We start from the raw sequence: 14,893 nt of genomic DNA, 5'->3' as shown, positions 1-14,893 counted from the left end.
TTTTTTTCGCCCAGGAACTAAATTAAAGGGGTTTTCCCTTTAAATGTATTAACAGAGCTGAACCCCTCCACCCACCCCAAATTAAGTGCAGCCAGAAATGGTTTTCTGTATACTTCTGATACCACGTTTTAAAAATTAAAACCTACCGATCTTCTTTTTCCCCCAAGACGTAATTCATGCAAAGTTGCTATTTGTTTAAATAAGTTATAAAAGTTGATATCTCAGGCTAGAAGAAGCTGTAGTCTCGGTTATTCTTTAGTTGGCAGGCACTGTACATACATACCGGGTACAGACACATGCCGAATCTGCTTTGCATTGCTTTTTGCATTGTACAATTCACAAATCTGACATCATTAAAGCAGTTAATTACCTTTGATGGAAGGCTGCAGTGAGGCCATCTACATTTATCAAACAAGCAGCTGGATAAGATAATAAGTACGCTCCCCCCCGCCACCCCGGTGCTCCCCAAAATGCTATTATCTGTCACACGTTGCTTCTCTGAAGTGGTTAGATTTGGTGCGCACATTAATGTGCAAATGTGTTGCCATAGGAACTGCAGCCTCCATTACGCCTCAATGACACCATTCAGCAAAAGCCAAAACTAAAAGTAATAACAACAACAACAACAAAAAAAACCCCTTAAAAATAAAATAAAAACAAACAAACGAAGAACCCCAAAAGGCAGCAAAGAGAAAGTCCAACGCACATGCGGAGTCTGGCCCAGGACTGCAGGTTACGCATGGCTACAGAACAGCGCAGGAGATATTTAGGTTTGATCTTAACTTCACACTATGGTACAATGGGGCTCAGAGTTCAGCCGGTCCGAGTCTGTGCTGGCTTAGGAAGGAGGGGGGGAATGGAGCGGAGTCGTGGTTACCGGATGCACCCAGGGTCTCTCAGACATTTGGCAGAATGAGGCACATCCAAGAAAAGTGCAACACCAGTGCCGTGGTGGCAGTGCGATGTGTTTGAGTGCGTGCACGCGCTTTCCTCTTCATGCATTGTAGCAAGCGGGTTGGGGTGGGGTGGGGGGGTTTACCCCCCACCTTTTCTTTGAAAACTATTAACCAGTAAATAACGGTAAGACGAATGCATATTCTACTTACTGGTGTGTGAAATACTGAAAACTGCATTCAAGTAATATTTCCGCGCTATTATGAATGCATCACTATGTTATCTTACATTTGGAAAAGGAGAAGACTATGTACACCAGAGCAGTGGTACTATTTTGCAGTTAAGTTTCTGTGCTTTACGGAGGTACCTGGGAAGGAGAGGCCGCCGCTCCGCTCCGCTCTGCCCCGCCGGGTCGCAGGACTCCCAGCGCCACCACCTACAGCATGCGAGGAAGGAACGCTCCTCGGCCGGACGATCGAGCTGCACGGAGCAAACCAAAAGATGACATGAGGGAACAAAAACTCAACCCAAAACTGGCAAATCAACAGTGACGAGAAATAGGAGGGTAATTTATTATTTTTGAAGGGAGAGGAAGAGGAAAAAAGATAATTTTTTTTTTTTTTCGTTTGGTTGGTTGGGTTTTTTTATTCTTCCCGCAGCTGCAGGCGGTAGCGGTGGTAGCGGAGCTGGAAAAACATTCTCTCCAGTAAGGAGCGCGTCATCCCCGGCAGGGCGTAATGTTCGACAACACCGACGTGCTTGAACCCCAAGGACTCGTAGAGCTTGTGGGCTGCCATCTTCACGGCCGTGGTTCCCAGCACGACGGAGGAGTAGTTGTTGAGCATGGCAAACTCCAGCACTTTGCGCCCCAGGGCCTTGGCGATCCCTTTGCCACGGTAGTTGGAGTCGACGGACATGCGGCGCAGCTCCACCGTGTTGTCTTCCTCGTTGCCCCGTGCTGCCACGATTCCCACCACGTTGCCGTCCAGGACGGCGACCCAGAAGCAGGAGCCTGCGGGAGATAAAGCAGCACATGAGCACACGTAGCCACCGGCCGCCCCGGATGGGCAAGGCAGGCAAAGCACCCGTTGACAGAACACACCGATGGGAGCCGGGCTTGGGGTCAGAAATCACCTCTCTGTCACATGTGGGGACTAACGGCCTCCATAAATAAGGACCAAACTTTCTTTTCCCTTGACACTGTGAAGGGAATGTTGTTCTCCCAAGGAAAATGCACAGGAAAGTCACTACAAACCAAACCAAGATTCCTAGGGACCTAGCGTTATGAAGTGCATTTGGCTGCCATCACAGTGGGGTAACGATCCTCAGCTCACGGTGGCACATGATGGGTAACTTCTGACCCGCACGCAGTCACGCTCTCCTGTCCTACCAGTAACTTCACTGCAGTGAGTCCCGGATCCCACCCAGCACAGCACAACCCATCTTTGGCTGCTTGCTGCATCCCACCTCAGGTCCCGGCGGTGGCACAGGCAGCCCCTGGTACGCTTTGCTGCCAAACTCCTCCTTTACTGGGAGTCACGCCTTCCGGAGGCTCTCGTCTCCAGGTGAACAGCTCGCCGGCGGTGCGAGCAGCACATCACCGGGCTCGTCACCCAAAAGCTGCCAACGTGCTCTGGGCAGACCTGCAGTCCCCAAAAGTGAGCAGGGGCAGCTGCCCGCAGGCGGGGAGCCCAGGGGGCAGAAGCACAGGGTGGTGCACAGAGCATCCTCGGCGATTTGAGAGGGCAGGATCCAACCCGGGTGACAGTGAGGGGATGGAAAGGCTGAGCCCCTTTCCCTGGTGCTATGGCATGAGGCAGGGAGCCAGCTCAGAACAGGACGGGACCCCCCATGCTGGGGCACGGGGAGGTGCTGGAGCCTCCCTAGGTCTGGGAAACCTGTGCCTGCTGTGGGCCAGACACCAAGCCATGGTCCCAACCTCTTTTTGGGACTCGTAAGGATGTTGCTTTTCAGGTGCAATGCAAGAGCAGCCCTGATGGCTCAGGGGTCCCAGTGGCTCCTCCTGCCACCCGCTTCTCCACCCACGAGGACCTGATATGAAAGGCTAAATAAGTGTCTGCCCGGCTTGTTTCTGACCTCTCCCCATGCACGCCTGGATAGGTAAGCACATCCTCCTCTTGCGGACTCCAGGAGCTCAGTGTAGGACTTGCCTAAGACAGCTTCAAATAGAAAATCCAAACTGGGCAGCAAGATGCTGGTAGTGAGAAATTGGGACCATGAAAGCCAGCAGAGCACCAACAGGGGAAAATGCCATATACACCCCCAGAAAGACCATCTCCTAGGCACAGCCACAATCAGGCTCGCCCACCCCTTTTTCCCTGCAGGTTGGGGTGCTTGTGGCCAGGTCCCCCTTGCTTTGGAGCTGCTGCTCCTCCTCTGCTGGCGTGTGCCAGGCGAGAGCATCTCGCAAGCTGGAAACATGGTGCTCAAGCAACTCGGGCCAAAACCGTGTAGAGTTTCAGCGAGCAAAACCAGCCCATCCTTAATTGCACCCTGGTACCGGTCAGCAGGCACACTGCTCCAGGAACGAGGATGCAGCTTAACGAACAGGCTGTGCTTTTGGGGGTGCAGGGGGGTCAGCACTGCTGCTCTGCCATGGGGCCGAAGGCTCGGTAGGGCAAATGCTGCATTCAAGAGGTCAAAGCAAAAACCATTCTAATTAAAGTCCAGCAGCCTGAAGGGCACCCAGCTGTGCTCGGGGCAAGTACCCCGAGGTCCTAAGCACTCCAACCACAGCCTCAGTTATGAAGCTCAAATAAAACTGGACCACTCTGGAGAGAGGCACCGATAACATACCATCCCACTGCTTGTACTGGGCAACAAACATTAAACCCGATGCAGTTAGAAACTGCTGTAACTCTGGAATATTACAGCATCGCTTGGCCCCACCAGCAAGGGGACTTAAAAAAAAAACAAAAAACAAAAACAACCAAACAAAAATACCAACCACAAATGAAATTCAAGTAATTAATTACTCAGGTCTTAACTAAAGATCTTTACAGAAAGTCCTGGTGAAGGAAAAGTGTCTTCAATTGAACTGAAAAGACCCATGTTGTCAGCACAGGGCACCTGTGACCTTATCTTGGATATTGCTTAATTAACACCTAAGAAAGCCACTATTCAATTACGGCAGCTAACGAGGGGCACTGACAGCTCTCTCACCAAGAAGGAAAGCACTGACTTTCAGTGCTCAGGAGGAACATGGCTTCATCCAGAGGAAGCGGACCCCATCACAGGAGAAACCCCTGACACGCTATGACCTGCCGCAGGCGGTGGCCTTCTTCCCCACTGCTAAGCAGGAGAAAACCTGACTTGGGCAGCAGCTTCATCTTTAGCATCAACCCTGCCAACCGCCCCAACCCAAACGCATGGCACATCTCCGTAAGGACCGGCGTTAAACAGCCCAGGTGGGTGCTCAGGGGTGCACGGCACTGCTCCCCCTGCAAAATGGGGGAGCGGGGGGGAACCGAAAGAGGCAGCTCAGAGTCCTTCGTTACCGGAGGAGAGCAAGTCACAGGGTGGCGGGAAGTGCATCCCTGGCTGCTGCCTGCGAGACAAATGCACCTTGTGACTCAGCGAAGCCGTCAGAAAAAGACGGCCGAGGTCTTCCGTGCTTCTCCGCGGCACAGCCCAGCTGCTGAGGAAAAACCGGGCGGGGGGGCCCGGGCAGGGAACCGGCCCAGCTCCAACCCAGCACACCGGGCTCGTCCCCACCTTCAGAGCGATGCGCAGCTCCAGCGACGCTCACTTTCGTTCCCACTGCAAGTCATTACGCTGTCGCTATCTAGGTCAACAGCTAATTTTTAAAACACCGGGACCCATCTTGACCCATTTATCATGAGCAGTTAAGATGTCTCTCCTCTGCTGCTGCATTGACAGTGCAGCTCATTCCCCTGCATTCACCCGGATCTCAAAACGTAATTTATTCAGACACGACCCCAGACGAAGACCTAGAAGCACTGAATCCCAGCAGCCACCTTCCCTCCGAATACAAATCGCAGGGCTGAGAGCTGGCTGCTCTCCGCTCCGCAGCGCTGTTTTTAAACCGCTCATCACATGGTGGCTCTGCTCAACGCACCCCCCAGCCCATCCATCATGCCTCCGGCCACACGGCAAGCACACCACGAAAACGGGGCCGCAGTGATCCTCACCCCTACACGCACAGCCACCAATTTCAGCTCCTGCGGTGTAGTCCAAAAAGGGGGTTCATGAGTCCCCCCATGTTTGGGGGAGCAGAGGTGGGATGCTCCCCTGGGGGTACATGGTGCCATCTCCAGCGCCCACCCGGTCCTAAGGCAGTCCCAAAAAGTGCCACAAAGCAGCCATCAGCCCATGCCCACCGAGCCACGGTCACCGCATCCCTCTCATCCAGCCCTATGCGCAGCAACTCCTCCTGGAGCTGCTTCTTCGGCAAGTCTGTCTCATTTTCCTCAAACCAGAGATACCAGCCTAGGTTCCTCTCTGCCCACGGTTATGCGATTGCTTCCCGCTTTTATTCCTGATTTTCCCTTCTCAGCAAGCACCTCTCCTCTGTGCCCACCAAGCCCAAGAAGCTGCTAAAGCTCACTCAGCAACACTTCCTACATTTGTGAAACAGCACGTTTCTAGTATTTTTGGGTCTTCTGCCTATTTAAAACCCAACTCTGCCTGCCACGGCAGAGCCCACAAGGCCCTTCACACCCCCAGCCCCCTCTGACCGCCCTCCAGGATGGATGCCGTACCCTCACACCCATCCATCCCGGTGGGACTGCCACGGTTGCAAGCAGCATGATGGCAAATCTGCGCTCCTTGTTAGTTTTTACTTACAACTTTAAAGCTTAATTATAATGATTTTGAGTTCAACGTGAAAAGAAATAGTATCTGGCACATCTCCCAGTGTGTGTTGTGCACGCAACGCTTATAATTAGCAGCAGACAGGACACATCTGCTGAAACAATGCAAGTTGTGTTCGGCTCTTGTTTACACCAGTGCCATCACTCCCCAAGACTGTTACCCTGCTGCCCACTTTGCGTCTGCTCTGAGGATCACTAGTGGCCAGATCCTTCAGCCTGCTAAAGACACCTCAAATTTCCAAAGGTGGCTACAAGCCCAGGAGCAGCCTTCAACCGTGGCATTGTCAAATCCCTCCTCCAGGAAGCTGCATCCCATTCAGATGGGGATTTGCTACCAAAAGCTGTTTTGGGGTCCCACCATGTACTGCTGACCTTGGGCTGAGACCTCCTCTTCTCTGGGCAAACCCTCCAGTTTCAGAGCAGGAAACCTGAAGATCTTCAGTTTGCTTTTTACCTAAACTTAACATGTTTTCAGCAATCCTACCCAGCTGCAGTTCCTCACCATATCCACTCTTTCAGCAGCACTTACTCTGGAGCAAGGTGAAAACACCCTGGGAAAACCACCCCACATTGCCACCCCCCCAGCGCTGGGGGGGTCTCTTCCCCACCTTTTCTGGACCGAGGGAATTGACTCAGAGCCTATCTTGTTTTTGCACTTTTTCATACCTAGGATGAGATAAAATTAACTTCACCTCACCTGTCAGTAATGAGCAACAGCCTTGTTTGCAGTGCTATTAATAGCAGGAGCTGATGTTTTACTCTCTCACGCAGCTATCTGAAAATAATCACTGCTGCAAAGATAAACACAAACCCTGATGGCTACAACTCTCCCTGCCCTTCAGATACTCATCTTGCGGCAGCATCTGCATCTCTGCCTTTGCTGTCATCTGCCTCCATCATCTGGGGTCCCACTGATGTCCAACTCTTCACTAGGGTCATCCAAAGCCCTTCCAGCTCACTCCAAGGTCTGTTCTTCCTGGATGTCTTGCATTTAACTACAGCTGCCCCGTGAACACCACTCTGGAGTACTAGAGGTACCTACTGGATGCATTAGCTGTTTCCAGCCAAACACCAAGCCTCTTTGCAGGACTGTCCCTTGCCTCCTGATCCCACCTGGCCCCTCCAGGCTGTCAACAGGCGAAGGTGAGGAGAAGCAGCCATGGAAAGCCCACCACCACCTTGCTTAGCTCTCTCCACTCCCCCACCCCGCTGCCTCACCACACAGAGTGTCCACTTCAGGAACTCACAGGCGAAAGCTGTAATAAGGGAACAAATTTTTTATGATGAGAGCGGTGAGACACTGGCACAGGTTGCCCAGAGAAGTTGTGGATGCCGCCTCCCTGGCAGTGTTCAAGACCAGGTTGGATGGGGCTTTGAGCAACCTGGTCTAGTGGAAGGTGTCCCTGCCCATGGTGGGGCAGGGGGTTGGACTAGATGATCTTTAAAGGTCTCTTCCAACCCAAACTATTCTATGAAAAAAAAAAAAACAAACAAACCCAAAACTTGGCATGCATGCATCTATGAAAAAGGCACAAAATGGCTGTGATGAGTATAACAAGGAAGCATGATTTTAGGTTGTTCATGCTTCACAGCAAGGTCAGCCATGGTCCCTCACCTGATGGCACTTAGGGCCTGAAAGCACACACGATGGCAGTCCCTTTCTGCTCTAAATTTAAGGATGATTCCTAGCTACTGAGGACCAAAAGAGAGCGTTCTTCTAATCCACCCACCCTTCTCCTGCAGCGCAGGCTGCCCTCAGGTTCCACACACCGCTGCCGGCCCCAGGCCCCGAGGACGTCCCCGGAGCGGTGGCACCGCGCTGGCTGCTTATCCTCCACCTAAAGCACCCACCGCTCCTGCCCAAGGAGGGCATGCCCTGCGATCCCCCAGCTGTGCTTGCAAGCCTCCTCCCCGCTCTCCTCCACCATCATGAGCTGCACAGCTCTCCCCCACACAGCCGACGAGGATGGTGGGTGAAAATAAATTCGTTTATTTTTTGCCGCAAATTCTTCTACACCCTTTGGTGAATAAAAGGCCGGTGGGTGGATGGGTGGAAAGACTGGAGCCAAAAGCAATAGCAGAGGGTACTGCTAGAAGAGAGGGGGAAAATGAGACATCAGCCTTCCCCACCACCATGAGTCCTACGCGATTGACTATAGCAGGTTCCCACAGCTAAGTCCCTCAACGCTCAAAGACCGCTACCCCGAAAACCAGAATTTAACAGCAGTGTGTTGCTCTCAAAAAGCAAAGCTCTGTCTGCCAGGTACTTTTAAAATCTATTGTTTTCTAGTAAAATCTAGTATTTCCACAGGAGCAAGCAAAGCTCTGCCGCCCCAAAACATCCTGAACTCACACCTGGGTCCTCCCCGGTGCCAGCACCCAGGCACGGAGGGGTGAGGGGCCGAGCCAGGTAGAACCTATTCCTGCTTTGCACAGGGCTGGAGAGAGGACAGAGCAGCTCCTGCGGCCACCACCAGCTGCTGGTGCTCATTTTGCGTCGGTGGGGTTGCACACCTGCAGGAAGGAGTTTTCCTTGGAAGGTCAGCTTAGGGCAAGTATGGAAACCTTGCCCAGAGGCAGGCCAGTCTTTTCCCTCTTTCTTCAAGGGTGGCACTGCTATCCCCGCAGCCAAGCTCTTATTAACTCTTTGAGGGTTATTCGGGGAACATAATTTCCAGACAGACATGCAACTTCTCAAGGCAATGTCCCTTCAAGCACAGAGTGTGATTTTCAGTTCATGTCACAGTGATGCAAATGTGAGCAATTCTCCTCCCGGCTCACAGCTGTCCTGGGTGACATCCTCAGGGCATCATCCAGATGCGGGAACCAGCAGAGCCACTCAGCAGCTCCCACCACCACTGCTGGGAAGCCGCCAGGCGAACGCCAGCTCCTCTGCATGCTTACAGCAGAGCCAGGAAAGCATCCGAGGACTGGCCACCGTGAGAAAAGGAAGCCGATATTAAGAGAAACTCTGGCCAGACTGCCCAAAATGAAAAATTAGGAACCTCCATCCCTGGCAGAGGTGTGATGTGCAGGTGTGAGCTCTGGGAGGGGATGGGGGCTGCCCACAGGCTCGGCGCGTGTCTTCAGGGCTTTGCTGGGAGAAGCAGCATCCTGCACAGGGCAAACATCCCTCTCTATCCTAGGTTTTCCCCCAGGCTGCTACAAAGGGGTAAAAGGGGGGAAAAAAGCCACCACCACAACCAACCCAAAAAAACAGAAATCATCCCTGCACTTCCCATAGGACAGGACTTGCAATTGCCTGTGTCCCTTGCCTTTAATATACCTACATAAAAGCTTGCCAAAAGTGACAGGCTTACTAATCCTAGAGATCCGAATGCCCCCAAACTCCTCCCTGCTGATGTACTGCGGCACAGCCCGGTGCAACACCAATGCACAGAAATACCGGGACAGAGGAAACACAACACAGTGTTATATCATGAAGCTTTAAATATTTGCCCTTGTAGTCACTTGTTCATCCTCCTGTGCCATCTTCTGGTGTGATTTTGGCCAGAGCAGCAGCCCTTTCTGCCAAGCAGGGGTGGTCTGAGCAAGGCATTACAGAGGGAACCAGGGGGTGTCTTGCACTGGACACAGTGCTGTGCAGTTATTACTTATTCATAGATAACCCGTTAAAAAGCCCCAAAGTTCAGTGTCTCGCCTCTCCTCCTGCCAGCACTATTTATACACATCGCTTTAAGCAAGACAGGCCATGTGCAGCAGCAAGCGGACAGAGTCCCCAGCCCAAAGCTGGCTGTGCCATGGCCGTGTATTGCTGATGCCATTTAAATCCCTGCCCTTTTACCCTGTCTGGGTTTTGAAGAGGGACCAAAGGAGCTCAGCACTCGAGGCAACTCTCCCTCCTCCTTCCCCTCCGTCCTCGGTGAAATGCAGGGCAGACCAGCCAAGTTACATCAACGTCAAGCGAGAAACGATGCTCTTCTGGGGAGAGCGCGGCTGCCGTGATGTGAATGCTGCTGGCGGGAGGAGTTTGGGGCACAGACATGACACATCGGCTGCCGCCTGGCCACAGACACGGGCGGCTTGGGCACAGGGACTAACCAAGGACAGGCAACAGCTCTACCTGCTTCTGACTGCAACTGCTCAGCTAGCCAGGATGGGGAGGGATTTATTTCTGTGTTTATGAGGCACATCATTATCCTATTATCTCTTCTTACCTCCATCTTTCCCATGTCTTGAGTTTCTCTCCCCTCCACCTTTCTAGTTCCCCTTGGCTTCAAGCAGGGCTGCATAACAGCTCCCACAACTTCTGCTAATAACTCTACACTTGACTTCAGTTAAAAGGCATTCCTGGAGGGCTCCTACAAAATAATGGCATTTCAGAGTAGTTTATGGCCACAGAAACCAGGTGTGATGTGAGAGACCCCCAACTCTGACACTCCTGACACCCACGAGCATTCCTCTACACCAGACAAGGCCCAGGCGTGAAGGAACAGAAAAATGTCAGGGACTCACAAGAATTATTCATGCATGAAATTAGAAATGCTGTGGGACCCCTTCCTTCCCATAAATAACTCCACATAACCTACCACCGCAGGATTCATTGCCCCGTTGTAAATAATTGCCTGCTGGAAGAGCACAGGGCAGCACATCTATATGCTGGGGGTGGGTGACACCCCTTGATTCATGGGGCATCTGGGCAGCAGGCAATGACATCACCTGCATGGCATGAAAAGAGGTGGATGATTCGGTCCCAAACAACAGCTCAGCTACTTCTCCACCTACCTTCTTTTCCACCCTTGCTACGTTTCACCTTTGTTGTTGTTACCGAGGGCTGAAGCTACTTCCAACCATCTCTAAGCTCAGACAAAGCCTCCAGAGCAGCAATCGGCAGGGGATCAGTGGGATGACAGTGACATCCAGCATTCAATCTGCAACATGGCCACAGCTCGGTTCCATACACATTCGCTACCAGAAACACCATGATCACAACCCACAACAGCAATGGGTCTCAAACCGCCCCAGGAGACAGGAATTCAGAGGTGGCCTCTACAGCTGATAAGCCAGAGCATAAAATGAAACATGGGGGGCAATGGGGTTTTGGACCGCAGGCAACAGCTGGCCTGAACATCTGTGCAAACCCGAAAGCATATTTGGATTCAGACTGGTATATGCCATAACATGCCACCGCTGATAAACCTGGAGCAGCAGCACATGCTGCACAGGTGACAGTCCCACCAGGAGGTTTTGCTGCAGTCCAGCTTTACCTTCACCTGGGGATGGAAAGGGTGATGGGGTTGCAATTTAGAGGAACAGTACGAGAACTGACTTTTATCAATGCCTGCTCCATGCTTCCTGATGGGAGCTGCATCCTCAAAAGCACCCAGCTACTTTATCATAGGTATTCCATTTGGGGCTGTCAAAGCCCCTGGAAAACCCCCAAGATGTTGACAGCTAGCTGTAGTTTACTTCCACTCTAGTATTATGGCTGGAGAAAAGAAAAACATATTCTGCAACAAATGGACTTCAGAAAGTGGCCAGGTTTGGTCCTAACAGCATCTCCTGCTGCCACTGCTGGGGATGTAACCCAGCAGGCATTTCTAATCTTGTTAAAACCTTTGCTTTAAACCTCACCCTTTTCCTCTGAAACACCTAAATGACAGCTCCTACTCATGCACCTTACTCCTCTAAAGCTTCAGGAGGACCCAACCTGGACATCTGGATCAACGCAAGCCGTTAGTGGCCATACCCCATGTCAGTGCTTCACGGGCTGCTTTTTCAAACAGGCTTCAGCCCTGCGGGGCCCAGAGTGTCACCACGTGTGACAGCACCGGGGGAGCTCAGCAAAGCCCCGGGAAGTGCTCGGCACATCTCAGGAATAGGCTTTTGATGAGACAGCTAGAAATCCAGGCAATGCTGCAGACAGGGTAAAGACAGCCCTTCCAGCACATTTCAGAGGGTGCTATATTAAGAAGTGCAACAGCAGGACTTTAAAATCTTGTATCCGGCTCTTTTTGCTGGCCATGATGCACCTTGAAAAGCAAAGACTGTAATAAAGCCGACGTATAACAACTGTTCAAGAAAAAGCTGCAGAGGCAGTTATGGGGGATTAGAAGTACCCTGGTTATCAGGGCATATTTAGCCTGGTCCATCGCTCTGCTCTCTGCTATTGAAAAGAAGGACATGCTACAGAAAAAGGGGAGACAAAACCACCGATGTAGTGATTGGGGTCTACCTGCTGGGTCATCAAGAGAAAGCACAGTTTGAGAAACCAGGCATTGTCTGTGGTTTTTGCATGTGAGCAATTGTTATCGATAAGCAAAGAATTAAATAGCTTAAAGGAGCGGATAAAGACTAGAATGTGTGATTTTGGCCTGGCATTGTCCTCAGGGCTAACTGGATGATGAGTCCCAGCTGAATGGAGCTGGCTCAGCAGAACAGACTGGTCTGCACAAATGGACAAAACCAGAAAAAAGTATTTAAAATACTTTCAGAGTAGATATTCCCTATGCATCCAAAATCCGCACTAAGCCTATCAACTGCAGAGTCAGACCTTAAGTAAACCAACGCTTTAGGATTTAAACTGGTTTTTAGTTAGAATTTTAAAGGAAAAAAGAAATCAAGCCAGCTTCACTAGCCTGCATCCTCCCAGCAACTGCTCCAAAAGACTGACATGACAATTAGCCCCCCATTAGTTAAATTAGTTTACAAGATTAAATGTGTTGCTGTTGTGTTTTAAGCCAGTTCCTTCACAGGACATTGTTAAGGCTCGGTCTCCATCTTCTACATCAATCTTTCACTATATGGTTTTATTGCTTTCAGAAAGGTACTGAATTTACATTACAGCACTTTCCACTTCCAAATACTGAAAAAAAATGGAAAACCTACAATTATTGGATGTTTTAGAATTCATTATTTGCTGAATGACTTTTACTTCATATGCATTACTGTAAAAAGGCACTGAGCAATAATCATCAAATGACGTCCTTTTAGCCTAGCAGTTGGCCTAGCCATAAATCATACAAGGAAAACGAATAGAATCCATCTTATTTTCACCATCCATCATTACTCCTCCAGTCTAAATTTAGCCAAAACTCCCTTTAGTTCAACAGAAGCGCCTGTATCTACACAGGTATTGCGCCAAGTGCTTCACAGCAAAGAGAAACTAATGTTACATTTATTTAAGGTTAAATAACAAATGCAATTCTGAGCTCTACAAGGACTTCCAAGGAGTTTTATGCTGCTCTAACCAAGGTCAACAACTTTTAAGGTGAGTCAGCCTCCAGGACAGCCCCTCTTCTGCAAATGACCACAGCAAAAGCCTACACAGCTCAGTGCAAACAACTACTTTTAGCCAGGAATGAGGTAGGCAAGATGAATGATGACACCAAGCTGTGTGGTGCAGTCAACACGCTGGAGGGAAGGGATGCCATCCAGAGGGACCTTGACAGGCTTGAGAGGTGGGCCCATACAAAAACTCATGAAGTTCAACAAGGCCAAGTGCAAGGTCCTGCACATGGGTCGGGGCAATCCCAAGCACAAACACAGGCTGGGCGATGAGTGGATTGAGAGCAGCCCTGAGGAGAAGGACTTGGGGGTGTTGGGTGACAAGAAGCTCACCATGACCCAGCAATGTGCGCTCAGAGCCCAGAAAGTCAACCGTATCCTGGGCTGCATCAAAAGAAGCGTGACCAGCAGGTCGAGGGAGGTGATTCTGCCCCTCTACTCTCGTGAGACCCCACCTGGAGTACTGTGTCCAGCTCTGGGGCCCCCAACATGAGAAGGGCATGGAACTGTTGGAGCGAGTCCAGAGGAGGGCCACAAAGATGATCAGGGGCTGGAGCACCTCTCCTGTGAAGACAGGCTGAGAGAGTTGGGGTTGTTCAGCCTGGAGAAGAAAAGGCTCTGGGGAGACCTTATAGCAGCCTTCCAGTACCTAGAGGGGGCCTACAGGAAAGATGGGGAGGGACTTTTTACAAGGGAGTATAATGATAGGACAACAGGTAATGGCTTTAAAACTGAAAGAGAGTAGATTTAGATTAGATATAAGGAAGAAGTTCTTTACTGTGAGGGTGGCGAGACACTGGCACAGGTTGCCCAGAGAAGCTGTGGATGCCCCCTCCCTGGCAGTGTTCAAGGCCAGGTTGGATGGGGCTTTGAGCAACCTGGTCTAGTGGAAGGTGTCCCTGCCCACAGCAGGGGGTTGGACTAGATGATCTTTAAGGTCCCTTCCAATCCAAACCATTCTAGGATTTTATGAATTGCTCCCAAGATGTAGGTTCAAACTTAAGGTATGGTATAATGATGTGTTAGGACAGAATAACCCATCTATGCATGCAAGCTCTTTAAATCAGAATCTAAAACAAGGCTGAGAGGTGCCTCCCCTACCTTACGCCGAGATCACCTACCTATAGTGAAAAGGGAGGGACAAAAAACATTTGTGTATTTAAAACAGGACAGACAAAAAGACCCAAACCAAAACACACCCCAGAACAGAACTACATTGCTTACATTACTTGTGGATGCATCAAGGATGGCAGAGCTGGGAATAGGTCACCCTAGCAGGTAATCGACTGCATTTTACAGCATATAATCCCAACGCATGGGATGGTGTTCCCCAAGTGCTGGTGCAAATGCTGACTGGTTCTGCAAACACACCCAAATCTATGTCTGTTAAGTCAGAGAAGTGACAGAAAGGGGCAACAGCACAACATTCAGTTATAAGTCATGTAAAGGATGCATACATTCAGCCAAAACACACTGTATGGCGTGTTTCAGTAGTTCTGAACATGGGTTGTTTTTCCCCCTCTTAGCACATTCCTGCTGCCCTCAAAAGCCTCTGAATGAGGACTTCACTACCACAGCAGCTGATGAGCAATAATGACGAGTAGCAGTTAGCAATATTTATGGTGCAGAAATACTGACCAGAAAAGTCTGAGACCCCAGGACAGCCCCTCTGCTTTCCTTCCTGGGGCATACCAGGAACTGGCAGACAGGGACGGCATTTCACCAAATGCTGCATGGCAAAGAGAAGCTACCATGACATTCTACTAATATTAATGATAAATCAGACTCTGCTGCACTCAAAGCTTTTCCTTCTGCAGACGACTTGAGTTTCACAAGAATCCTACCTTGTTGCTAACACAATGAATCAAACCTCCCCGACCTTTAACTTTCCATTGTAT

At 50.6% G+C, this 14,893-nt stretch overlaps 1 protein-coding gene across 1 annotated transcript in view; it reads right to left on the bottom strand.

The window, feature by feature from the left end:
- Positions 1-237: 237 nt before the first annotated feature.
- NAT8L (N-acetyltransferase 8 like) overlaps positions 238-14,893 on the bottom strand; it is a 31,316-nt gene continuing 16,660 nt past the window's right edge. Inside the window, exon 3 of the mRNA XM_075040660.1 lies at positions 238-1,906. Within this exon, the coding sequence (XP_074896761.1) occupies positions 1,539-1,906 (368 nt within the window). The 3' untranslated portion in view covers positions 238-1,538. The remainder of the gene's footprint in view (positions 1,907-14,893) is intronic.

The sequence above is a fragment of the Buteo buteo genome, chromosome 1 (assembly GCF_964188355.1).
Source record: "Buteo buteo chromosome 1, bButBut1.hap1.1, whole genome shotgun sequence".
NCBI lineage: Eukaryota > Metazoa > Chordata > Aves > Accipitriformes > Accipitridae > Buteo > Buteo buteo.
Note: the sequence above shows the minus strand (reverse complement) of the source record. Positions and strands in the feature narration are given on the sequence as shown.